Raw genomic sequence first — 25,790 nt, 5'->3', positions numbered from 1 at the left:
CCAGCGCGGCCGCTCGCGAGTACTGTGGGCTTCCACTCCGTTGCGGGTCTCCCGGCGGACCTGCGAGCCGCACGCTGAGGGTCTGCGGCTGCCCCTTCCCGCACCCCCGGCCTGGTAGGTGGGGGTCGGGTTCCCGGACGGGTAGGCTCCCGGTGGGTGGGGGGCGGAGAGCAAGGGCCCTCGAACAGGCTGCAGGCGATGGAAGTTAAGATTCTCCTCTTTTTGGAAAGACTCTTTCTCTCCTCCTGGAGCCCCTAAGGCTGCGGACAGCAACCGGGGTCCGCGAGCCCAGGTAGCTGGCTCGGGCCTGCCCCGCCACTACCACGCCACTCTTGCAGAATAGGTTCAGGGCAGCTCGCGGAGCTGGAAAGAGCTCTAGGGACGCGCGGGCGGGGAGCCGGATCGGGCGGCCGGGAAGTGGAAGTGGCAGTAGATACGGCAGACTCTTCCCCCACGCAGCCTGGGTTTGCGGCTTTTCTTTCCCACGCTTTCCCTGCTCCAGTCATTGCCCGCTGTCTGATAGCCCCCGGGCCCGACTTCTGCTCTAGCCTGTGCCCAGCTCTCTTGAGTCCGGAGTGTGACATTGGAAGTTGGGGGGTCCTGGGTGAACTTGGACTACTTTTCATCCTCTGTGTTTCAGTTATATCACCCGTGTGGGGTCGGGGTGGTTCTCTGGGTGACCTTTGCAGGATCTTCCTGTCAGTAACTGCGCACCTCTCCCTTGGGGCAGGTGTCCTAGGAGAACAGTGACCTGCTCTGGGATGGTCTGCTCATTTAGACTCTTGGTTTAGCCGGAGAATAGCTGAGTGACTGGGCAGTTACCTCACTTCTCTGTGCCTTGGTTTCCACACAGGTAAAACTGGACCCCTGGCATCTTGAGTCCGAGGCCTTCTCTGACCACTGTTTTAATATTGCACCCCACCAACTCCCTGTCAGTCGTGTGCTTGTTTTACAAGGCGACTGGTTATCACTCCTTCTAGGGAAAGAACTACAGTGAGTGCAGGGAGTTTTGTCTTATTCACTGGGGTATTCCCAGCTCTAAAACAGTGACTAGAACATGACAGATACTCAATACTTAATTGGGGAATGTTACCTGAATAGGAATAGGTGTTGCTTGTGGTCCTTGTGGTTCCAAAGTGAGTGAGTAGCATCCCTTTTACCCCAAGATCGCCCTGCTTCCCTTCCTGCCCTGTGTCCCTTTCTAAAGGAAGTCAGGGAAGAAAGGAAACACTGGAAGTTTCACATCCCCTCTGACTGCCTGGGCCTCCTTGACAAGACACCTTCCTGGGAGGCCAGGATGGAGGGTGGGGGATTGCAAAGGAATGATATTGACCAGCCCCTTATCCCTACTTTGCAATGAGGAAGCTGAGGCTCAGAGAGGCTGAACAGTTTGTCCCATGTTCCAGTCAGGAGGAGCCAGGGTCCGAACTCAGACCTCCAGACGCTGACCCCTGTGCTCGAAGTCAGCTTCTCTGAATTGCTGACATTTATCTTGTTCCTGCCTACTATCCCATGGTCTTTATTCTGTGTCTGCTGGTCACAGGTCCTGCACTAGGGAGTGGGGCTCCAGGGCTTCCCAATGTCCCCTGAAGTTGCCTCCACCTCCTCTATTTTATAGGACACCAAACTCCAGGTCTCACTTCATTGCTCTGGGTTACTCGCCTAGCTCCAGGGTCGTGGATATGGACCTCTTTCAGTTCCTGGTCTTCCTGTTTGTCCTCCTACTGTCTGGGACAGGAGTCACAGGCACCCTGAGGACCTCCCTGGACCCAGGCCTGGAGATCTGTATCCTTTGACATTGCAGGAGGGGTTAATGAGGCTGTGCCTGAGGGGGTCTGTAATGAGGTCTCCATACTCACGACCTCTTGGGGCATCCTAGGGATGGGTCAGGCCCAGCTGATGGGAACAGAGAAGAAAAGGTAAGGTGCTCTCATCAAACCTTGATCACATCCACTGTCTTCTGAGCCTCAGTTTCCCTATTATGGTAAATGAAGAAGGCAAGGCACATCTCTCAGAGACACAAGGGCTCTGAGAATTATGCATATGTGTAAAGCACCTTGTGGGTGAGACCCAGGGTGGGGACTCGGGCGCTAGCATACTGGGCCACCTACTCTGGACCAGGCCTTGGGGACACAGAGGTTAGTCAGGACCCTGGCTTCGAGGCCTTCACAAGCCTCACACTGTACTTTGTGATCAGTGCTTTTGTGGAACGTGGGAGAAACACTGCTCTGGCTTTTGAACTGGGTCTTGAAAAAAATTAAAACTTGTAGAGAAGGGCGGGGGGCATCCCAGGAAGAGTGTACAGTGTGAGCAGAGGAGCAGAGGTTCTGGGAACAGTGAATGGTTGTAGGAGATGGCGGGGAGACTGTGGGGAGGGGCGGGCAGGGACAGGTTCCGAAGGGCTGTCCTTGGGCCCTTGGATGTGGAATGCTCTGTGACCTGGACAGATGATACATTGCAGGATGGGAAAGCTTTGCGGTTTGTTACGTCCCTGGGCAGGGCAGGGCCTCGGGCACGGGTGTCTGTGGCCTTTGCTGGTATTAGGCGGTCAGGAATGGGCCCTCGGGTGCGACCACTGGACCACCCGGGCGGGGATGTTGGGGCCAGCCCCTTAACCTAATGCCGCTCAGACAAGAAGCTGTTTGAGGCGAGGCGGCGGGAGCAGCTGCTGGCATTGAAAAACCTGGTACAGCTGGGTGACGTCCACCAGCAGTACAAGATCCTCGATGTCATGCTCAAGGGGCTCTTTAAGGTGCGTGCAGGCACGGCGCAGCTCAGGGCAGGCCTCGTCCTTGATCTGGGCACTGACGGATGAGTGGGAGTTCCGTAAGGGGATGGTGTTCAATGGGGGGAACCGCGTGCACAGAAGATTTAAAGTAGGGTTTAAACTGGGCTGCAGCTGGCCTGCGAAGGCCTCTGCAAAGCCACTCAGCCAGGCGGGGTCCTCTCAGGTGCTGGAGGACTCCCGGGCGGCGCTCACTGCCGCAGACGTGCTGCCAGATGGGCCCTTCCCCCAGGACAAGAAGCTGAAGGACGGTAAGGGCTGCCTAGTCCCCCCCCACCCCTGGCCTTGGCCTTCCTTCGTTGTTTCTTCCCTCCTTTTTTTGTCACTCTTCTTTACTCTCTCCTGTTCCCCTTTGGTGCGTTGGCGCTTAGTATGTGGTTCTCCAAGCATTTCTGGGCTTCAGAGCCAGCGTCTGTGCCCCTGACGCAGATGTGTTCCTTTGTGCTGTCCTGTGCATCACGCGGGGGAACCAGGGAGGAAGCTCTGCCCATTCCCACGCCAGGGACCCTTGCCTTCTCTGCCACCCTGACCCTTTCGGTAGAGAAGGCAAGGGCTGTTCCCATTTACAGGAGAGAAAACAGGCCTATTGAAGTGACTGTACGGTGGGGACAGTTGCCCACACTCCTTACTACTGTTCTAAAAGCCCCCACCCCTTTCAGTCCTTTTTGAGACCGGGTAGGACAGACACCGATAAGGGAGGTAAAAGGACATTCTGTGGCCCTTCATCCCCTCTTCCAGGAATTTCTCTCCAGTGGTAATTTTCCCATTAACCAGTGACATTTTAACAATGAAATTTCTTAGATTATATAGAGAGGATGAAAGTAGCCTTTATATATTGCATGGGGACACTTTTACAGATACCTCTAATCTCCGCTGTAACTGAGAAAGTTATATGTATCTTGGCTCTTGAACCAAGCTAACCGTTGAGTTCAAGAGTGTTCTGAAGCCCAGGGGTCTGGCCCCACTGGTCTCAGACCCCACTTGGCATATCTTTGGAGGAGTCTGCTTATCTCAGTGTGTGGCCTGGCCAGTGCTGGAGGGCTGCCTGGGCCTGATCCATGGAGCACTTGGACAGGAGCCGCCGCCAGGGCTGGGTCTACACTTATTCTCGTGCTAGCCTGGGTCGGGGGACCTGCCCACGTGATGGACGCTGAACTCAGTCTGAACTGACCTGGTGACCAGAGGAAAGAGTTAGTGGGGAAAGTGATGAAACTCTAATGAGGCCTGTGGATGTATCATGTCGCTGTTAGTTTCCTGGTGTAGATAGTCGTACAGTGGTTATGGAAGATGGTAACAATAGAGGACACCAAGTGAAGGAATTTTGTGGTGTATTATGTAAGTTTAAGATCATTTCAAAGTAAGTATGTAAGCATTTAAAAAGAAAATAAAGCTGGAAGAATATTTTTTAAAAACAAACCATGTTCCCTGGCCATCCCACCAGACCTGAAGCCTCACTGACACTGGGTGGCGCTAACACCAGGCTCCGGGCTTGGACACCAAGTTGGGGAGAGTGGGCCCCTTGCCAAGCCTCCCATGACACCCACCTCTCTGGTCCCAACAGTAGTAAGTCCCAGGCCATGAGATACAGGGGAAGGAGCAGGGCCTTGGCAGTGAGGCAGGCCTGGGTTTGCGGCCCAGGTGGCCGCTCCCTTTGTCCCGTGTGAATGGGCGCAGCCGCCACATCTCCCTCTGACGGCGGTTTGAGGATCAGTGTCTGGTGGACAAGGCCGTCAGCCTGTAGTGCACATGTGGACAGCGGTCTGCGGGCAGCAGGCACCGGTCCCTGCTCTGCTTTGCGGGCTTGGTGGGCTAGTCTCCGTTCTCTGGGGGTGCCTGGTGCTGGCCAGGAGGGCAGGAGAAGGGCATCTGCCCTGGGCACTCATCGGGTCTTCTCGCCAGCTTTCTCCCAAGTGATGGAGAACACGGCCTTCTTCGGCGACGTGGTGCTGCGCTTCCCAAGGATCGTGCACCACTACTTCGACCACAACTCCAACTGGAATCTCCTCATCCGCTGGGGCATCAGCTTCTGCAACCAGTCAGGCGTCTTTGACCAGGGGCCCCACTCACCAATCCTCAGCCTGGTAAGGCCTGGCACGGAGGCGGTCCGGAGCCCTGTCTCCCAGTGTCCTGCGAGTCTCACCGCTGCCTGCGGCTGGGCCTGAGTGGCAGCCCTTGGTTGCGTTTTCTGTGATCAGCCTCAGAGGGGTTCTGTGCTGACCTCCGCCCCTGGGGGTCATCCCCTGGCCCACAGCTGCTCAGGTCTCGGGCCCTGGGTTCCAGTGTGGAGTGGGTGGCTCGCGGGTGAGCAAGAGTCGGGAGAAGGCAGAGGATGACCAGCTTTTTCTCATCTGCAGATGGCCCAGGAGCTGGGGATTAGCGAGAAGGACTCTGACTTCCAGAACCCATTTAAAGTAGATCACACAGAGGTGAGCTGTGGGGGCTTGTGGCCATGTCTGCTCTGCCTCTGCTGGGCTGCGGGAAGCCAGGTCCTGCAGGGGTTGGCGTGCCAAGGGTGGATCGTGAGTGCTTTGGGCTTGGAGCCAGACATGCCTGGATCTGGGTCCAGGAGCCATCACTCACTCACTGGGGCCTTTGGGGAAGCCACTGCCCTTGTCTTAGCCTCAGGCTGCCTGTCTATTCATGGGATGCAGACCCCAGCCATGGGGGGCAGTCAGAGGCTGTGAACACACCCTTCCCCATGTACAGTAGATACCCCACATCAGGTAAATATGAGGAAAGCCAGGAGAGGTCAAGTCATGCTCCTCTCTATCCTTGAGTCCCTGAACACCCAGCCGGGTTTCTGTCCTACGTTCTTGTACGTGCTGTCACCCTAGGGGACTGAGGTAGGATGACAGATGGGGAGAGGAGGGGGTCAGAGGCGGTTGGGGGACCAGGAGGGCAGGAAGGAAGGGCTGGAGGACTGGACTCATCAAATCACAAGCTCCCCCCTGGTACAAGGAGGGGGAGGGGTGTCGGGGATACCGACAAGTCAGAGACACCAGAATTTACTACAGCAAGAGCAGTATCCAGAGTAGGGACCTGGTCATGTTGGTTCCCCTTGTTCCTGAGTCCCACTGGGGTGACACAGAGGGTCCCAGGTAGATGCCACATAGGCAGTGGGTTTGCATCATAGCCGAAGAATACCAAGCTTAGGAAGTTTACTACTTTGATAGTGAACAGATGGTGGGGGGTGGAGACATCACCTCATCCTTCAATGTTTTCTGCAAATACAATCTTGAGAAATGGCCCAGGTGCAGAGTGGTCAGGGCTTTGCATTCTTGGTGGACCCAGCAAGAACATGCAGGGATGCACAGGGCCATGGTGCATTGCCTCCTGCACAGTCAATCCCTCGGCCCTACGTGTCTTGTCTTAACTCAGATTTCCACACGAATGTGCTGTTCAGTCTCTAAAGCTGACCAATAGAGGCTAAGACCAAATGTGTTCAGTTTGTCTCATACTGCATTTAATTAAGGCTGCCACCAACAGGACTAAGCAGCAAGACGAAGCCAGTGTGCAGTGTTGATCTCAGCCATGTGCTTCAGGATCCTGGACTCAGCCAGCTGTGATCAGTTTTGGGGGAACCAGGAGGTCTTATTTTAGACATTAGGATGTGGTCTCAGGCCAATCTATATCCATTCTCACCCACACAAGAGTTGAGACTGACCTGCTGATCTTTGGTGTTATTGGCAGTAATAACAAGGGCGATAGATGGACCTACCGCAACCCTCATGCCCAGTGGAGAGATACTTCATGGGCTGCTGTCTCCCGCATGTTACACTGGATTCGGGTCACCATTACATTGTTTGGCCGAATCCCAAGTGTCACTGCAGAGTTGCAGCCTCAGTTGCCCTCTGTGATAGAGCCCCAGGCATCGGGACAAGGAGATGGGTTTGTATCTGGCAGGTTGAAACACGGTTGTGCTGGCACGTGTGTCTGCACAGGGCCACTTCGGGAGCTGCCTTGGATGGCATAGAGCACACTGGAGTAGTTCAGTGCTGATCACGCCCACGTCAGTTTTTCTGTCATGTGCTTGAAAAGGTCACATCCAGCAGCTGGCCAACTTGTCATCTGCAGCTGCCCCTCAGCTTGGGCGGATTGTTTTGCCAAGTGGCGGTGCTGGATCTAAGGCACAGAAGGGATTAATTGTTCCTCACGTTTCCTGGGACCTAAGGCATTCTCATCCTAGATACTGGGATTATTGCCACAAAATTGTGTCACATCCCAGTCATCCCTTCCTCTTACCTAGATCTTGGTCCAGAAGGGTCAGATGTGAATGGGACAAGGGCATTTTTACAAAAGCTTCAGAGGCGTATCATATCTCCATCTTGGTTCCCATGGGCCACTGTAGGGGGACTTGGCAGGGGAATGTGCTCAACCCGTTGGTCGTTATCCTAATGATCTTGGGCCCTACTGTTCCATCTGGGATACCAGGTAGTCAAACCAGTCCACGGTGGCGTGTGTGTTGCCACCTCTAGTATAGTGATGCATGTGCATGGCAGGCTTCATCAGCAGTCGGAGTCTGGTCCGTCTCATCAGGGAAGGGCCTTGCTGTGGGCATCGAAGCGAGTGACCCACACTGTCCACTTGTCAACCTCTATTTGTTTCTACAGTTAATGGCCCCAAAAAGGGATTGCCGTCTTCAACCCACCAGCCTGTAGTCTTCTGGGTGGTAGACCAAATGGCTAGGACACTGGCAGCAGTCAGTGAAAATATAACAGGCCCGGGCGTGAGAAGCATTGTCTGGGCAAAGGTGACAGTTTTTAATTCAGATCATTGTCTGGCTGGCCTTTGCGGCAGCTAGTCTTTCATTGTTGTCACCTGGGCTGATGGCTGCTGTCGCCCACAGACAGCCATGTCGTGCTCTCTCCAACCACCCCCAGGTTGAGGATTTGCTAGGACCCTGTGTTTAGTCATGCTCACAGCTGCGGTTTATTACAGTGAAAACACACAAAGCAAAATCAGCAAAGGGAAAAGGCTCAAGGGTGGAGTCTGAGGGAAACCATACACAAGCTCCCAAGTCCCCTCCCAGCGGAGGCCCAAGGCACACTTAATTCCCCCAGCAACAGATTGTGGCAACACGTGTGACAGTTGTCTATCAGGGAAGCTCATCAGAGACTCAGTGCCCAGGGCTGTAACTGGGACGGGTCACGCAGGCACCCTCTGCCGGGCCACACCAGAGTTCCAGGCCCCCACGAGGGAAGCAGGGGTCCAGCACAGACCACAGCCCACGCAGCACAGTGAGCTGCTCCCGTCAGTCCGGGTGCTGGCAGCCCTCCCAGAATCTGCGTTCCGAGACGCCGGCCACGGGCCGACCTTGCAGGTGGGCCTTCCAGAGGGTAGCAGTCGGGTAGGCTCTGTTAACTCATTTCTGCGCAGCACCATTTGCTGGTAATTCAGCTGAACTGTCAGTGGGCCAGGGCTGAGTATTAGGGTAAATACTCTGGGATAAGTAAGAGTTGCCAAGTGTACTGGAAGGCCATCCAGGCAGAGGGATTAACTTAACGGCTCAGAGACATGGTGCATCCATTCATTCAACATTTAGTGAATTGAGGGTCCTGTTGAGTCACTGGTTTTGTTACCCCTTCATGTAAATCCAGGATGACACTTTCCTCCAATGTTGCTTACTGCAATCACAATCCTGATAAATGGTCCCAGTAAGGAACAGTCAGAGCTGGGTTCTTGGTGTACCCAGCAAGGACATGCAGGGACGCTCAGGACCACAGCAGAGTGCCGTTCCCAGCGCGGGGTACCCACAGGGATGTTTGATGGCTGAGATGCTGGCCCCCCTCACTCTGCAGGTCGTACACGGGTGCCGCACACAGGAGGGTGGGGGCATGGCCCTCAGAACAGCTCCAGGGTAGATTTAGTTCAGCTTCATCATAATGTGCTCTGCTCTGACGGAACCGTAGCAGCGACATACTTTTCTCCTCGCCGTCTAGGGACATTCCCAAGGTTTTACACATTAAAATATTTTTTTTAATTTATTGATTTTAGAAAGGAAAGGTGAGAGAGACATCGCTTTGCTGTTCCACTCACTTGCGCACTCATTGCTCACTTCTTGCATGTGCCCTGACCAGCAATCGAACCTGCAACCTTGGCGTATCAGGACGATGTTCTAACCAAGTGAGCTAGCTAGCCAGGGCTTACACACTTTTGATGTCCAGCCTGGACCAGTGTAGCCCAGGCTTGCTCAGCTCCTGTCATGCTCTTTCTATGCACTGGCAAGTGTTCCAGGGTCCTCTCCCACTGTCAGGCCAGGTGCTGGCCACTGCCCCTGTCCAGAGGGGGTGGCTGTCTCGCTGCCCTTCAGATTCTCATAGTCTGATGAGGAAAGAGGCAGAGAAGTACGGTCCCAGTTCAGCGTGATCACTGTGCCAGTGGAGGAGGGAAGTGATGAGTGTGGGACCCCTGAGTGGGCCCTGACCCAGCCTCTGCTGGTACATGGTGAAGGCTCCGGGATAAGGAAGAGAGGCCAGCTGTACTCGGGGAAGACCTTCCAGGCAGAGGGACTAGCTTAAACGGAGGCTCAGAGACATGGCGCACTCATTCACTCAGCATTTAGTGAGCACCTACTAAAGCCCAGCAAGTAGAGTAACAGACTAACCCTTCTCTTGCTGGGAAGGACCTTCTAGTTGGAGGGGACAGTCAATAACAAATAATGTTCTATGGTAGGTGGCGACAAAGGCAATGGAGATAAAAGTAGGGGGGTGCAGTTAAGGAGTTCCGGGGTAAGGTGGAGGTGCCGTTGCTATTTTGCTCGGCTGGATGCAGACGGTCTCACTGAGAAGACCCGAAGGAAGTGAGAGTCAGCGTGTCGTGGGGGTGGGGGTGGCAACATTCCTGGTTGAAGGAGCAGCAAGTGCAAAGGGCCTGAGCTGGCAGCTTATCTGGAGGGGTGGGGGTGCAAAGAGGTGAAGTCAGACTTGTTGGCCAGGTCACAGGGGCCTTGACATTTACTCTGAGAGCCGTGGAGAGCAGGGTGATGAGCCTTGGCCCACCCCGTTCAGGATCAGCCTGGCTGCTGCGGGGAGGGCCAGGGTGGAACAGACACTGGAGAGGGGGCCCCTGTGCTTTCTGTTTGGGAGTTGGTGGTGGCTTGAACAGGGTGACAGTGGTGGGCCGGTTAATAATGGTGAGGTTCTCCTTCTGCTCGAAGGCAGAGCCAGTAGGACTTGGAAGGAAGCGGATGTACAGTGAGAGGAACATTAGGGTGGCTTGCAGGCTTCTGGTCTGAGCACATAGAAGAATGGGACTGCCAGTTCCTTTCTTTTTTTCTTTTCTTCTTTTCCATTTTTATTGAGGGGCTGCCATCTTCTAACACAAGCACCCGGGCGGGAGCAGGCTGAGGGCTGGATCGGGCTTTGTTTCTGGACCTGGTGAGCACCTGAATGAAGATGTCAGGGAGGCAGTTGGCTGTAAGACTCTAGATTTCAGGGGAGGGGTTGAAGCTCAAGTGACAAACGTGAAGTTAAGCCTACAAAGATAGTATGGAAGTCTGCGGTGAGGGTCAGGGCAGATGGACAAACATCTGAGAACTGAGGCTGAGATATAGTTACAATCAGAGGCCGAGGGAACAAGGAGGGGCTAGCGAGGAGCCCCGGGAAGGAACAGGCAGTGAGAGAGCAGTAAACCCATGAGGCAAGTCACAGGAACAGGAGCGGCGGGCCCGTGATGCCTGGCAGGAGGGTAAGGAACGTGCGGCTTGAGAACCGGCCGCTGGCTTTAGAACGTGGAGGCCATCAGAGATCCTGTGTGGGTGGAGGGTGAGGACGAGAGGCTGGGTTTCGAGAGGATGAGGGGAAAGGAAGCGGACGCACGAAATACAGATAAGCCTTTTGCAGAGTTCGTAGCTGGAGGGCCGTGGGCGTCTGAGGGGGATGCGGTCAGCCGGGAGAGCCTGGCACGTCTGCGTGTTGGCAGGAACGACCCATTAGGGAGGGAGAATGGACGGCGCGGAGGCAGGAGAGCGGCTGGGCCCCCACCGCCAGGCCGCACGAAGAGTCTGCTTGAGTTCAGCGCCAGGAATTTAAAGTCTGCACCGGCTAGGCCGCCCGGGAAAGGGACCCAGGAGCGGATGAGAAGTCTTTCTTTTCTGCCCCAGCTAGGTTTGGGCTGCCCTGCTGAGGCTGAGCATCTGGGGCTGAAGGGCCAGGAACTCTTGACCGGCCTTTCCCCAGCCAGAAGGTGGGGGAGGGGAGGGGTTCCGAGGGCTCTCCCAGCTCCTCATCTCCCCCAAGAGGACCAGGATTAGCTCGTAGGCATAGGAGGTAGAGTGTGGTTAAGGAAGCACTGTTCATGGGGACAGGGACGCTGGAAGGGGACTGGGTTTTGGGGCGATTGAGCCATGCCGAGTTGGGGGCACATTTGGGACGTCCTAGTGGAGGTGCCAGGTGAGCACCTAGATACGGAGTGCACATTTCAGGGGTAACCACATAGACATAACAGAAGCCTACATTTGGAGAGAGCAGCAGGAGAGCAGTGCAGGGCCTGGGGTTGCACTCTAAGAGTACTCCAACTAGCCCTGACTGCTGTGGCTCAGTGGATTGAGTGTCAGCCTGTGAACCAAAGAGTCGCAGGTTCAATTCCCAGTCAGGGCACAGGCCTGGGTTGTACATCAGGTCCCCAGTTGGGGGCACGTGAGAGGCAACCACACATCGATGTTTCTCTCCCTCTCTTTCTCCTTTCCCCTCTCTCTAAAAATAAGTAAATAAAACCTTAAGAGTACCCCAACCAACATCCTCATCCTCCTCCCACTCCTGCTCCCCGGTGTTCCCGTTTCCTCACTGGGCGCCACCGCCCACGGCCCAGAGAGCCCGTGAGCCCCGGCACCGTTGTCTTCCCTCCCCCTCCCCTCCTTTCCGGGGTCTGTCCGTGGGACCTCTGACCCACGCGCTCTCTTCCTCCCGCCGGCCTGCCCTCCCCTCCTCCTCGGTGGTGTGGGGGACTGGGCTTGGGGGGGGGGGGTCTTTCCTCAGCCCTGTCACCCTGGGGGACAGTCTCTTTGTTGTTTCTCTGATGCTAGTGGTGCAGGTTCGCACCTCGGCACCTGTCGCTCTGCCCGGAATGTCCTCCTTCCCTTGCCCTGTTTGTCCCCGTCCCGGGGCCCACCTAACCATCTCCGCGTCTGCAGGCTCCCCGAGGGCAGGGCCTGCGTCTCAGCAGCGGTCCCGTGCCCCGTCGCTCAGAGGAAACCGCGGCCAGTGGCCTAAATCGGACCGCTCTGCTCTTGCCCTCAGTTCATGTCCAGCACCGACCCTTTCCAGAAGGCGCTGCGGGAAGAGGAGAAGCGCCGGAAGAAAGAGGAGAAGCGGAAAGAGGTCCGAAAAGGCCCGCGGATCTCCCGATCCCAGTCTGAGTTATAGGCCCGTCTCAGCCCAGGCTCCAAGGGGCCGGGAGGAAGAGGAGGAGGCGGCGGCGCGGCCAAGGCAAAGCGGCCCTGACGGCATGGTGGTGAGAGCCGGCCCCTGTAAGGGGGGTGCCATGTGAGCGGGGCCCGCCGGAGCCGGCTCTGAGGCCCAGCTGAAGGCACTGGGCTGCGGAGGGCCGGGTCTCCTCCCAGCGGCCTCCCTGGAGCCGGCGTTGAGGGGACCTTCAGAGGACGCTGTGCTGCGGGCCTAACCTGTGGAGGTGCCGGGGGAGGCAGGAGGGTTCCAGGCCTGGACCCTCCCCGTGGGTGAGGCCTGATGGCCGGCTGGCTGCTGCCCTTCGTGGGGAGGTAGCGGAACTAGGCTCCGAGCCACATGTGGTGGTGTCACACCTGCTGCTGGCTCTACTGTCACTGAGCCACCGGCCTAAGTTCCAGCCCCCTGCAGAGGCACAATAAAAGCCAGCAAACACTCTGGGCAAGTCATGGCTGGTTTGGGCCCCAGGCACCGATGAGGCCCTTGACCAGGCAGGTGGCAAGGGGCTGGGTTGGGTAACCAGAGACCCTCAGAGAGGTAACGAGCGCCTGAGAGGATGTTCCCGCCTCATCACAGGAGCCCAGGCCCGGGAGGTGGGGGGGCAGTGAAGCAGGGCCTTGGCCTGGCCTCCTAATCGCTTCTCAGCACTGTCCTTGATGAAGGATCAGTGTTGGAAAGGGACAGGAAGTACCCTAAGAATGTGTTTATCCAAGATGACCTTGGAGCAACATGATCTCTATCCTCCGCTCTCTGGGGACAGTCATAGAGCAGGCACAGGAGAGTGTTAGCTTGTCCTCTCTGGCAGTGCTGGGAGACCCTCCGCCGGTGGGCTGGCGGGTGGGGTGACAGGCTGCAGCCCTGCAGAAGGCTATGCTTTGGAATGGCAGAGCTGCCCCAGGCTGGATGGGTCAGACAACGAGCTCTCCGTTTCAGGGGACCCGCGGTCACAGGGCAGGGAAGCTGCAGAGGCCCTGAGTGAGCAGCTGTCTTTCAGTTGTGCTCTTCCCAGGCGGGGTGGGGGGCTCTGGTGGGAATTCTAGCTCTGTCTCTGCCAAGCCTGGGTCAGCCTCTTAAAAGGGGGGAGATCTGTCCCAGAACCCACCACCACCAGCACTGACAGAGCCCAAGGGAGACCCAAGCCTTGTCTAAGCCCATCAGACTTGCTGAGTGCGCCTGGCCCTCCCCTTCTCTGTGCTCTGGCTTCCTTGACAAAATGAATATGATAATGTCTGTCTTGCCTGCCCAGCCCTAAACGGCTTCTCCAGGGCTGGGCTCTGGCTTCTCAGTGACAGGTGTCCTCTGATGGTTCTTCATTTGTCGCATAGATTTGCTAAGCACCCACCGTAAGCACAGCCAGAGAGAGGGGCCCAGTCTCCACCCCCATCCCATCTGGTACCTTTATCCTCCTGGGCTCTTCCTTCTCCACCTTCAGCCTCACTCCATCTTGGGTGATATCTTCCTCTCCATCTTCAGATGGTTCAAAGTTTTCCCACCTGACACTTCCAGAGAGGCAGACAACCACCTGCTCCCTGCTCCCTTCCCTTTGCTGCACTGTTGATTGTTGTGGTCACTTGTTCCCAGAAGGCTACCTTGAGTCCTACTGTAGGCAGAGCCTGTCCACCACCACCCACCACCCACGCCCCCTGCTGGGAGCTGTAGAGGCCCGAGGATATTTGTTTGTCCAGCTCCTTGCAGCTGGGATTCAGCTCTGTGACTGAAGTGCCACCAACCAGATGCACCAGGGGGCAGGGGGATTCCTAGTGGCCAGATCAGCTGCAGGGGTGCCTGTGGTGGCAACAATGGTGTCTTCAGTGTTGTTTTTAGCGTGGTCTTGGACATTGTTCCTGTCTGTTGAGCTTCCAGGCCCAGTCTGACACACCCGTGGAAAGTGGAAGCTCCCAATGTCCTCTAAGGCAGGGCTTTTCAGCGGTGGCACTGTACACATGTGGTACCAGATAATTCTTTGTTGTGAATGTGAGGAGGGCTGTGTGTATTATAGGATATTTAACAGCATTCTTGGCCTCTACCCAGTAATGTCTGTAGTAATCTCCCAATTCTGACAACCAAATATGTCTTCAGACATCGCTAGATGTCCCCTGAGGGCAAAACTTCCCTGGCCCGCAACCCTTCCTCCTCCTCATCTCGGCCTACATCTTCCTCTGTTGTCCCCGTCACTGCCCACAGAGAGATGCTGTTGACAGTTCTTGAGGATCCTCCCAGGCTTCTGGGCCGCCATGTTGTCCTGGTTCTCTGCCCTTGTCTGAGTCTGCTCTGCCTCTCCCTGATTCTTCTTTCCTCACCTATACCTTAAAGATTTTTTTTGGCTTCGTCTCCCCTGTGCTCTTCCTGACAGCTGTGTCCTCTAAGACCACAAAGCTGACGGCACTCGCCCTGTCAGACCTTAGGTTTCAGCTCATCCAAAGTCAAATGTGTTTCCTGCCCTAAAGCCTCAGTGTCACATCGTGAGGTGCGTACTCTTGCTTAGTCCTGGAGGAAATGATATCAAAACGGAACCCAGAAAGATCAGGGGAGGAGAGAGAAGACAAGCTCTGTGAACAGAGCCCTAAAAGTGGAGGCATCAAATCAATAAATGGAAAAACATGCAAAGTTCTCTTCCATGACCTGTAGAAGTGCCCAGTCCGTGGTGTGTGTCTGCACATAATGGGCATCTAGTCCAGGCCCGCCCTTTTCAGATGAAGAACCCAGGTTCTGATGAGTGACTTGTCCGAGGCTGGTCCACCCTTGGGAGTCAGTCTGTTCTCCCGGCCAAGCCAAGGCAGGGTGCCAGCAGGAAGCGCTGCTCAGTTAGGGGAGACCCAGGGCCAGAGGGAGAACGTCAGTGTTCTGCCGAGGCTGGGTGCAATGCCACCGCCTCCTGCGGTTTCTATGGAACCTTCTTTTGTGCCCCCTTCAGGCTACCTTGTTAAGAACCAGGGCCTCTGGGCAGGTCCGGCTGGGAGCGTGGGGACAGCTGCAGAGTGGGAGGTGCTGTGTGCACCTATCCGACCTGGTGCTCCTGCAGCCTTCTGGGGGTGGGGGTGGGGGTGGGGGGCGGGTACTGAGATGTGGGACGGGAGTACACTGGACCAAAGTGAGTCATAGGGCAGGCCAGCAGATGGTCACCACCCCCACCCCCAGTGTGGGGAGCCCTCTGAGCCACTGAGAGGCGCAGTTGAAGGTCACTCTGCCCGGCTCAGTGCCTGGTCCAGAGCAGGGGAGCAGGGTTTGGTTTTCTGTTTCAGGGTGAGACCAGAGGAGTGAACACAAGCTCTCCAACATGTACACGATGAGAACATTCTTGTCTGTCTTTCTCAAAGAAGATTTTATTTATGTTATACAAGTTTATTATAAAAAGTATATTGGAATACCAAGAAGAAAGTAAAATTCACCCTAAACCCACCATTCCTGTAACCATGACTGACACTCAGCTGTTGGGCCTTCCATCCTTTTCACCTTTCATGTGAGCAAATAAATCTTTTTTCAGTTCTAAAAGCTACCTTGTGTGGGCACTTACTCCGTGCCAGGCCGCATGCCAGGTGCTGGCTGGCGCGGCCGCCGCTGCCTCAGGGCCCTTGTCCGTGCTGTCTGTTGCCCTGGTTACACCGTATGCAGTTCTCCTAATTCCAGGTATCCTCTTAAATGCCAGAGGCCTTTCCTGACATCCCGAGGCAGGTCCCTTGTTACAGTTTCGTCACACCTGCTCCTCGCCGTGATCACCCGAACTATTACCTGTTATTTGTTTTTATGTTTATTTAACATCTATTTTCTTCACTAGACCTGACGCTTTCAGAGGGCAGGAACTATCCGTTTGCCTGCGACAGAGGCGTTCAATAAATATCACAGGATGACAGCGCAGGTGACCGCTTTCACGCTCACAGCTGTGCGGGGCACTAGTCCCGGGTTAGAGGTGACAAAGCCAAGGCTGCTCGGGCTCTCGCTGCGGAAGCGGGTGCCCGTCTGCCCCTGCCCAGCTTGTGGCGCGGAAGTCTTGCCCACGAAGCACCAGCCACCTCCCACACTCTTAGGGAGCCTGCTTTCCCCTTTTTACAATATATTGAGGCCCTGATGGGTGCGGCTCCGTGGATGGAGCGCCGGCCTGCGGAGGGTCCGTGGGTTCAATTCCCGCTCAGGACACACGCCTGGGCTGCGGGCCAGGTCCCCGTGTGGGGGCGCCCGAGAGGCAGCCGGTTGACTTTCCTCTCCCCCTCTTACTCCCTTCCCATCTCTGAAAATAAATTCTTTTAAAAAACCCAGTATATTGCAAAAGTCTGTCAACAACTATACATTTATCTACGTAACCTTTAAAGAGGCCACGGTGTGGATGTGCTTTATTCATCCAGCCCCTTCTCAGGCCTCCCGGGTTCCGGGACCTGAGTACGGACTTGTTTGAACACGGGTACTTTTCTTCCTTGGGCTCGATCCCCAGGAGTTTGCACGTTTGTGACGGGGTGGGAACCTGTGGGGGGGCCTGCGTCAGCATTCCTGCGCTTCTCTGGCGAAAGGCTCCTGCCGCGCCCGCCTCGGGAGGCTAGTGGGGGCCCCGGGAACTGGCATTGTTTTAACGGTCTGCAGGCGGTTCTGAGGTACCCGGGTGGGAACCGGAGAAAGAAGCCCGAGGTCGCGGCAGGTGCGAAGGCGCAGAGGTGGTCACTGTGCTCGGTACCTGGACGACCCAAGGTCCACGTCGAGCCTCGGTTTCCGCCTTTGTAAGGGACGCGACTGAATGGTCTCCGGACAGTTTCGGGAACCAGGTTCGATTCCACCCGCTGTCCCGGGCGGGCAGGGCGGGGCCTGCTGGGCAGATGACGTAATGTGCTCAGGGCTTGCTCTGGGGGCGACCAGCGGGCGGGGTTGGAGCGTGTTAACTGCATCCCGGCGGGTGGATGGAATAGCTTGTGGAGCAGACCCAACGGAAAAGAGAGCGGCTCCTTTAAACTAGGGGAAGGAGGTTGGGCTGAGGACCAGAAAGCTTCTGTTACCATTCGCTACCCGACCGCGAGGGGCGGGGTCTCGCTATGCAAATCTGAGCTGCTGATCGCTGACGCGCAATCACCCCACGCGCGGCTTTGCGCGCTGATTGGCCATGACGAGCCTGGTCCCATTGACAACAAACGGGGATGCGCGCGACCTGGGGGGCGGGGCCTCAGAGGGCGCGGATTGGGCGGGGGAATCCCACCCCGCCCCTCTCGCGCAGCGCAAACATGGCGGAGGGTGACAGCGGCCGGTGAGGCGGTGCCGGGTGGGGGCTGTCGGGTGTCATGGGTGGTGGCGGCGGCGGCACCGCCCCCGTGTCTCCCTGAACGGGCCGGCAGGGAGGATTCTGCGCCGAGCCGGGCGATGGACGAGGGCGGCGAGCTGTGCTGTCTGGAGACCATGGAGACGCTCACCGAGCTGGGCGACGAGCTGACCCTGGGGGATATAGACGGTGAGTGGTGGTGGGTGGGTGAGTGGGCGCGCGGGGGCGCGCGGCGAGGAAGGGGTTACGGCGGCGCGCGCGGGGGCGCGTACACCCCCGACCCCCGAGCCCGGGCTCACACGGGGAGGACCGACACACGCGGTTGCCCTGGAGCTCCCCAGGCTTTGCGGGCGCTGCGGGTTTGAATCCTGGCCCAGCCTCTCCGTTCCGACAGGCGGTAGCATCCGCTCCTCGGCGTCGCGTGTGTAAGCGCAGCGAGGGTCTTGAGGCAGGGAGCGCGGAGCCCGGGGCGTCGCGGCGGCCCGGCGGGGACGACCTGAGGAGAGCGCGCGACCGCCGCCTCGTGCGCCTACACACGCCGCCCCGGGTCCCCCTCTCCCCGCGGCCCCGCGTCGTACCTGCCGCTCGCCGTTCCGCAGCGGGGGCGACTTTGGGACTCCCGGATTCCGCGCCCCCAGCCCTGGCCCTCTGGGGCTGACCCACGGCGGGGTCTCCGGCGCTCGGGGAACTTTGGGCAGTGAGTGGTCGCAGAAGCAAGGTGCTGATGAAGCGAGCGGTGGCGGCGGAGTGTGGACACATCTCCGTGGAGTGGGAGCCACGGTGGTTCCTGCTGTCGCGCAGCAAAGGGAGTTGAGCAGCAGGAATTTTAAGTTGTAACCCCTCGGGGACAGGCTGGGGAGCGGGTGGCCTTTGTTCCAGCGGCCTTAACAGCGGAGTGGAAGAGCTGGTAGGAGCCCAGGGATCCTCTCTGCAATGCTCTCATTTTGTTTCCGCGGGAACCCAAAGTTTGGAGAGAATCAGCGACCTGCCCAAGGTCACCTGGTGTTGGTGTCTCTACATATGGCTTCCACCTGACCCTTGTGGGTGAGAAGTCCAATGAATAGGTTGGTAATTATAATATCTGAATAGGTGGGTTCTTCTGATGTTCTAGTCCCCAGATATTTAATACTTTATATTTCACTTGTGTCACTACAGTCCCATGAGACAGAAACTCTTATTTCTATTTTTATAGGAAACTGTGTCCAGGAGATGTTAACTTGTCTGTCACTGCCCTTAGAATGTCCAGAACTCATGCTCTTAAGCAGTGACTCAGGTGCATTGTGCTCTTGACTTTGCAAAGTGCTTTCCACATCCAGGATCTCAGTACAACCTTGCAGGCAGGTATGACGGCTCCATCCTACCTGCAGAAGGTTGTCTTCTAGGGGAAGAGAGAAGGGGCAGCAGCTAATTGGAGAGAATCAGTTTCCCATTTTCCTCCTTCAGAATCTTCACCCTTTTGGCCCATCCTTGATTTCCATTTTTGGTCATCTGGGCAGTGTGGTAAGACCTTTAACTGAAGCCCCAAGCCTATCCACAGTCTTTTCCACTAGGAGCTGCTAAAACAGAGATGTATTAACAAGTGGGGGAGGGGAGTTTTTGGAACTTAACAAGGACAGCTAATGTTTTGAGCGCTTTCATACCAGGCACCTTGTTAAGTACTCATATACATTAGTGTTCTCAATTCTTAACAGGTAGAGACGAACGACCATTAGACTGTTCTCATAGGTCCTGGAACTGAGGCCCAGGCTGTTCATTAATTTACTCAAGGTCACACAGCCAGTAGGAAGTATGTCTGAAGCTGCCTACCAGGAGGTTCACACAAAGAATTATTTTGCATTGCCATTTCATAATCCATCCCTACTTGTCTTAATTTGTAATGTGTTAAATCACCTAGTGGTTAAGTATTAACTTCATCCCCAGAGATTTCTGAGAACAGTGTGTGTTCTGGAAATTACCACAGACGTTCAGTGGCTTTATAGGTCCCCATACCAGATTTTGGGGAAAGTGGCTCCTTATGTTTAACTGGTCAATAAGTGCCAGCTGTGGTTTCTGGATTGTAGGGAACATGAAAGATAGGATAGACAGTTTTATGGCCTCATGGACCTTGAGATGAATAGCAGTGAGACTATTTGCAGAGTATAAAATAGCTCACAATTGCATAGAGCAGTAAGTGAAAGTTAACGTCGTTGGGACTTGATGAAGGCTGGCTTACCAGGAAGACTACACAACGAGGTGGCTCTTCACCCGGGCCTTAGAGGACAAGAAGAGTTGGGCACACTGAAGGCCAGTGGTCTGCACGTGCAAATATCCCTCCAGATCATCAGCACCACGAGGGCAAGGGCCTTTTGTTTTGTTCACACTGTATTTTTTGCACCGAGAACTAAGCACTTGTGGAATGTCTGAATGAGGGCAGGACCTTGGCCTGGGCAGGGTTCTGAGTTGTACTAGACACAGTCCTTGAGGTTTGGGTTAGATCGGGGGTGGCCAACCCAGATGCTTCTAGGAGCGGGGAGAGGGGATACTTGCAACCTAAGAGCTCATACGTGCCTCTTGGAGTGGCAGGCAAGTGGGCAGAATCCATTTGGCATCATTGGCCCTGCTGCAGTCTGCAAGGGTGCAGGCCCAAGGAGGCCATATCCATTCACTCATTAAGCACAACTCTTGAGTAGCTCCTAAGTACCCTCCACCCTATGATGGACAAAGTGCTGAGAATAGCTTTGAACAAGACATTCAAGGTCTCTTCTCTTTTAGAAAACTTCAGTTCTTGAGGGAGGAAACAAGCTGAACAAATAAAATAAATGACACTGTTGGCATGGCTCTATGAAAATAGAATGGGTCCATGTTCTAGAGAGTGACTGGTAGCCAAATTTAGACTGAGTAGGCAAGGGAGGCCTCACAAGCCTCTTTTTCAAGCGATGCCCAAGTCTGGATTTTTTTTTAAGATTTTGTTTATTTTTTAGAGAGAGGGGAAGAGAAGGAGAAAAAAAGGGAGTAAAACATCCATGTACAAGAGAAGACATTGATGGATTGCCTCTCACATGCCCCCAACTGAGGACCTGGCCCACAACCCAGGAATATGCCCTGACCAGGAATTGAACCAGCAACCTTTTAGTTTGCAGGCTGGCACTCAACCCACTGAGCAACACCAGCCAGGACCCAAGTCTGGATTTTTATGTGAAACATACAGATTTTTAAATTTTGGCCTAACAAAGCATGTGTGTTAATAGGTCTCCAGGGCCTTATTCGACTACAGACTGCTCTGTTGTCACAGGCCACTGGGCCCCTTATGGAAGGATACCTAGAGTGCTATCGTTGTGGTAGGTGTCTGTATATTATGAGACACTGATAAGCCAGGTCTTCTGGGAAGGCAAAGGCAGGATTTTCTTCCATGGGGATCAAGAAAGGCACAGTCATAGAGGTTTTATTTTGCGGGACCCAAAAGGATGGGTGGCAGAAGCAGCATGACAAGCATGTTGAAGCAGGACTATCAAAAAATAAATTATTACAAGCGAGTTTTTGGAATAGATGATGTGCATAAGGAAACACAATAAGTTCTGAAAGCTGAGTTGGAATCAAATCATGGGGAGTTTTCATTCCAGACACGTGTTTTGTCGAGGGTAGGGTGGGTATGACATTAATTATGGATTTTAAGGAAATTCAGCTGGGGCGATGGGCAAGGAAGACTGGAGTCTGGTAGACCAATCAGGAGGGAACTGCAGCCATCCAGGTGTGAGCTGATACTAAGAGGCTGATGGGACTTGAATGGGAAGTGGCCATTGTGCAAGTTGCTGGATGTGGCAGGACATGGCCTCGAAGGCTTGGCCCTGAAGACAGCAGAGCTGGAATTCTAAGGTTCCCATCAAGGCCTTGATCTTGGCATATTGGGAGACTTCAGAAGCCAGTAGGAAGAGCTGGGTTGGGCAGATGACAGTTTGTCTTAAACGAGCTGAAACTGAGGTGCATGGGGGATCATCCACTTGGAGATGGAGGAGCAGGCGCTGTCCATGAGTTGAGGACAGAGGTGGGAGAGGGTAGCAACGGGAAGCCAGATCAGGTGAGGGAAGTGTTGTAGCTGATGGGAGGTGAGCTTTCCGAGTAATGGATCATGGGGACCGTGCTGCGGAGGACAGTAAGAATGACCAGGCCATGCAAGGAGTCATGGGATCGGAAGTCGACCTTGGACAGTAGTCAGATAAGGGAATATAGACAGATAAACCAGAAAGGAGTCAGGGGTGGGTAAGCAATGGACAATAAAGGCAGCTGTTCTCCTCAGAGCAGGTTAGAAAGTTCAGCAAGCTAATCTGCTTACTGTCTTCATGGATTTGCCTGTTCTGGACATTTCATTACAAATGGGATCGTGTAGTATGTGGCACAGTGTTGTTCAGGTCCATCCGTGTTGCTACATAGTGTTCACTTGTATGAATACACCACGTTTTATGTATCCGTTCATCAGTTGATGGACATTAGGTTGTTTCCACGTTTTGGCTGTTACAAATGAAGCTGCTGTGAACATTTGTGTGCACACTTTTGTGTAGACATGTTTTCATTTCTCTTGGGTAGATCCTCTACTTTTTTTGTTGGTGTTTGTGTTTTCCTAGAGCTTACAATGGCATCATTTGTTCACTTGCTCACTTCCTATGTCCCCATAACTAATTCAGCCCTAAATCTTATGACAGAAACTCTCATTATGTTGGTCAGTTCCTTTACCGTCTTGTTGATGTCTTTTCTGGAGACCCGCCTCTTTCTGCCCCATCCAATGGTTGTCCAGGTCCGCTGTCGTGCACTTACCCTAATTATCCTTAGCCATCTCCCTGGGGGCGATGTTGAAACCCCTATTCCCTAGTTCCTGATTTTTCACTCCTTGATGTTTCTGTTTGTTTGTTTAATGCTTCAGCCTTTTTTTTTAAGTTTTTTTTTTTAAGATTGTATTTATTCATTTTTAGAGCAAGGGGAAGGGAGGGAAAAGAGAGAGAGAGAGAAACGTCAATGTGTGGTTGTCTCTCACACTCCCCCAACTGGGGGCCAGGCCCGCAACCCAGGCCTGTGCCCTGACTGGGAATCGAACCGGTGACCCATTGGTCCTCAGACCGGCATTCGATCCACTGAGCCACACCAGCCAGGGCCACTCCCTCATTTTGATGGAACACATTCTTTGATAGCTTTCTGAAAAAGAGTACATTGGAGGTGAATTTTGGAGGACCTTGCCTGTTGAAAAAATAACTTTATTCTACCCTCACTCCAATTTGATAGTTGGGCTGAGTTTAGAATTTTAAGGTTGGACATAATTTTATATCAGAATTTTGAAGGCATTGCCTAATTGCCTTGTAGCTTCCAGTAGTTAATAAATCTGATACCATTTTGATTCCTTTTCCTTTCTTTGTGCGTGACCTGTTTTCTCCTCTGGAAGCTTGTAGGATCTTGTTTTGGTGTTCTAAATTCCATGACGATGTACACTGATGTGACTGAGCTGTCAGTCATTGTCCCTACTTGATGGGCTCTGGAGGGCTCACCATGTCAGATATTTGCATTTATACGGTCCTGCTGGTAGCTCAGCCTGCAAGAAACTTCCAGTCCCTGAGCCTTTTGGTGGCACTGTGTTGGCCTCTGCTAGCTCTCCATTCAGACAGGACCCTCTTTGACAGTCCCCAGACACTACCAGGCACTGAGGTGCTCTAATGAGGAAAGGAGAGCACTTGAAGTTCAAAGTGTTGAGTGGGCCCCTGGCCTGGGTGCCCACATCACTGGGAAGGTTGGAGTGGCTGGCCAGTGAGCGGGGGTGGGGGGTGAGAGTTGGGGAGGGTGTGGCCAGCACACCGCTGGGAGTGGAGGTAACAGAGATAGAAACTGACTTCCCATTTTTCCAGTGAGTCATAGTTTAGAAAAACTACTCAGTGGGGTGGAGCACAGATCTACTTTTTACCCCGTGTTTACCGTTTTCAAGACATCAGCTTTGTTTTGACACTCCCCCCAAAAATCCTTCTGGAATTTATTTATAAAAATTTGTGTATTTATTCTTACATGTTTAAACTTCAGTCTCCTTCAAAGAACTCTCCATTTGATGCAAGACACCTATTGAGACAGTTTTTTCCACTGGTCAAAACAGTGTTTGAACTCATCGATGTTGATGTCTTTTAGTGCTCCTGCTGTTTTTTGTTTCCCCAACTGCTGAATACTTAGCAAGGTGTGGGCAGGTGTGCTTGTAAATCACCCATCATGAAATGGGCAAATGCATGGAAGAGTCTTCCAAAAAAAATTAAAGCCAAACGCAGCCTCTCACAACAACGCGAACTGGTACACTGATAACAGGTGGGTTTCTAGAACACTCACCTAGCTGCGGAAGCCTGTACTACCAGGGGCCCGCTGTCCGGAAGATAATTCTGGGTCCCCCCGCCCCCCAGCCCTGATATATCACTGTTGCTAATGTTTGGGTTGAATGAGGTGCTGTTAACTCATAGCTTCTTTTATTTTCTACCCATTTTTAGCTCCTGATCTTATCTAGGTCCATTTCCTGGGATTGCTCAGACCACCAAACCAGTCTCCTTGCATTTTTCCTCTCTGGGTCAGACTGGCCTCGCCCTTGACAAACATTCTCCACATTCACACCCAGGCCTTTTGCCTAATGTCCTTCAGTGTCGCCTGCTTCTCACTGAACAGGCTTTTCTGTTGTTCTCGTACTCAGTTCACGTCGTGTGTGTGTGTGTGTGTGTGTTTAATGCATTTTTACTTCTTGTTCAACTCGGTCTTTTCTTTCCTCAATTACAAGGATCTTAAACAACTTTATTCAAATAGCCCTTGAATATCAAATTATCTATATCCTTCTGGATTCTGTCTGAACTTTTTGACTGTGCACCAAGTTATTACATTTTCACTTATAGATTACTGTATGTTGAAATAGTTGAGGTGTAATAGCCCTGTAACCCAACATAATCCATCCGAAAGGCAACACTTGTATATGCATGTCCCTGTGGGACACTTGCATCATGTGGAGTTTTTCATCATCTTAATGACTGTTGCTCTGAACATGGATGAGCAAGTCACCTTGGAGTTGGTTCATTGGTATGTGTTCCCCACAGAGGACTTGTCAAGCCAGGAGCTAGGTTACAGCTCTCTCACACTGCCAGCTGTGGCTCTTTCTTTTTTAAAACCTTTCCTGTGCTATAAATTACTGTGTTGATTGGGATTTATGACTTGGAAACTATTTAATATTTTTTGAAAAGGTAATACATTTATGTAGCCAAATAAAAACTATTAGAGGGTACTGGGAAAAGCCTTGTTACCAGCCATACCCACCTTTTCCTTAGGATTCACAAGCCCCACCTCCTCACAAGGAAATAATTTTTTAGGTTCTTTTACCTCCTTCAAAACTCAATGCAAATATAAGCAAATAACAAGTATGGAATTTCATTTTTTGCTCCCCCCTCTTTTTTTTTTTTTTTTCTTAAATAGGAGTATTCTCTCTGCTCTATCTGGGCAGCTCAGTTGGTTAGATCATCGTCCTGATACACCAAGGTTGCGGGTTCAATCCCTGGTCAGGGCACGTATAAGAATCAACCAATGAACGCATAAATAAATGGAGCAACACATCAGTGTTTCTTTTTCTCAAATCAATTTTTACAAAATATAGGTAGCACTCTCTAAGCTTTGTTCTTCTGCACCTTTACCCCTTTTTTACTTAACAATATATCTTGGAGATCTTTCCAGTTCTCTTCACTGCTGCATAGTTTTCTGTTGTATGGCTGTGATGTGTTTCATTCCTCCAGTTCCTTTACGGTGGGCGTTTGAGGGTTTTCCCAGTCTTCCTACTGAAAACAATGCTGTGGCGAATAGCTTTGTAAACTCACCATGGTGCCTGTGCAGGTAGGTCTAAGTTCAGGGTAAATTAACAGCAGGGGGATTGCTGCATGCATCTATTTGTTAATGAATATGGGACCATTTCACCTGGATCCTGCGCACTCGCTGTCCTTCATCCTGAGGTGCATCGGTGTTCTCTAGGTGAACGAGACTTATCTTTTCTTAGTTACTGACTGTCTCTGCTTTTCCATCCTTCCTCGGGTTTTGAAATCACAGTGCAGGCAGCGCCCGCCGCGTGCCGAGCACCGTGTCTGGTTCAGACCCTCAAGGCCTGTTCTGTGCTGGGCTCTGCAGGGTAGGCAGGGTTCCCACCCTCATGCAGTGCGTGTGGCCCTTTACCTACGAGGTCTCCTAAGTTTTGCTTCTAATCTTTTCTCCAGTTCAACGGTCCACTACAGATGAATGAACTGAGACCCAGATCACAACTACTAAGTGATAGAATGGTGACCTCAGCCTAGACTTGTCCAACTCCAAAAGCCGCATACTTTTCCTCTGCCCCACACCACAGCCCTGTGTG

General features: G+C 53.5%; 2 protein-coding genes across 2 annotated transcripts in view; both read left to right on the top strand.

Moving 5' to 3' along the window:
• The first annotated feature begins 711 nt into the window (after positions 1-711).
• Positions 712-12,206, top strand: CCDC134 (coiled-coil domain containing 134). The gene is made up of 7 exons (XM_090272340.1): positions 712-853; positions 1,619-1,785; positions 2,631-2,752; positions 2,952-3,036; positions 4,685-4,866; positions 5,140-5,211; positions 12,022-12,206. The coding sequence occupies exons 2-7, from the start codon at positions 1,683-1,685 to the stop codon at positions 12,145-12,147; spliced, it is 690 nt and encodes a 229-aa protein (XP_090128466.1). The 5' UTR covers positions 712-853; positions 1,619-1,682; the 3' UTR covers positions 12,148-12,206.
• Positions 12,207-17,361: 5,155 nt separating this feature from the next.
• Positions 17,362-25,790, top strand: part of SREBF2 (sterol regulatory element binding transcription factor 2) — a 53,767-nt gene continuing 45,338 nt past the window's right edge. The window contains exon 1 of the mRNA XM_090272339.1: positions 17,362-17,611. Coding sequence (XP_090128465.1) covers positions 17,524-17,611 — 88 coding nt within the window. The 5' untranslated portion in view covers positions 17,362-17,523. The remainder of the gene's footprint in view (positions 17,612-25,790) is intronic.

Source organism: Furipterus horrens, unplaced genomic scaffold (assembly GCF_987537825.1).
Source record: "Furipterus horrens unplaced genomic scaffold, mFurHor1.1.pri manual_scaffold_4, whole genome shotgun sequence".
Lineage (NCBI taxonomy): Eukaryota > Metazoa > Chordata > Mammalia > Chiroptera > Furipteridae > Furipterus > Furipterus horrens.
This window is presented reverse-complemented; position numbering and strand designations above follow the sequence as displayed.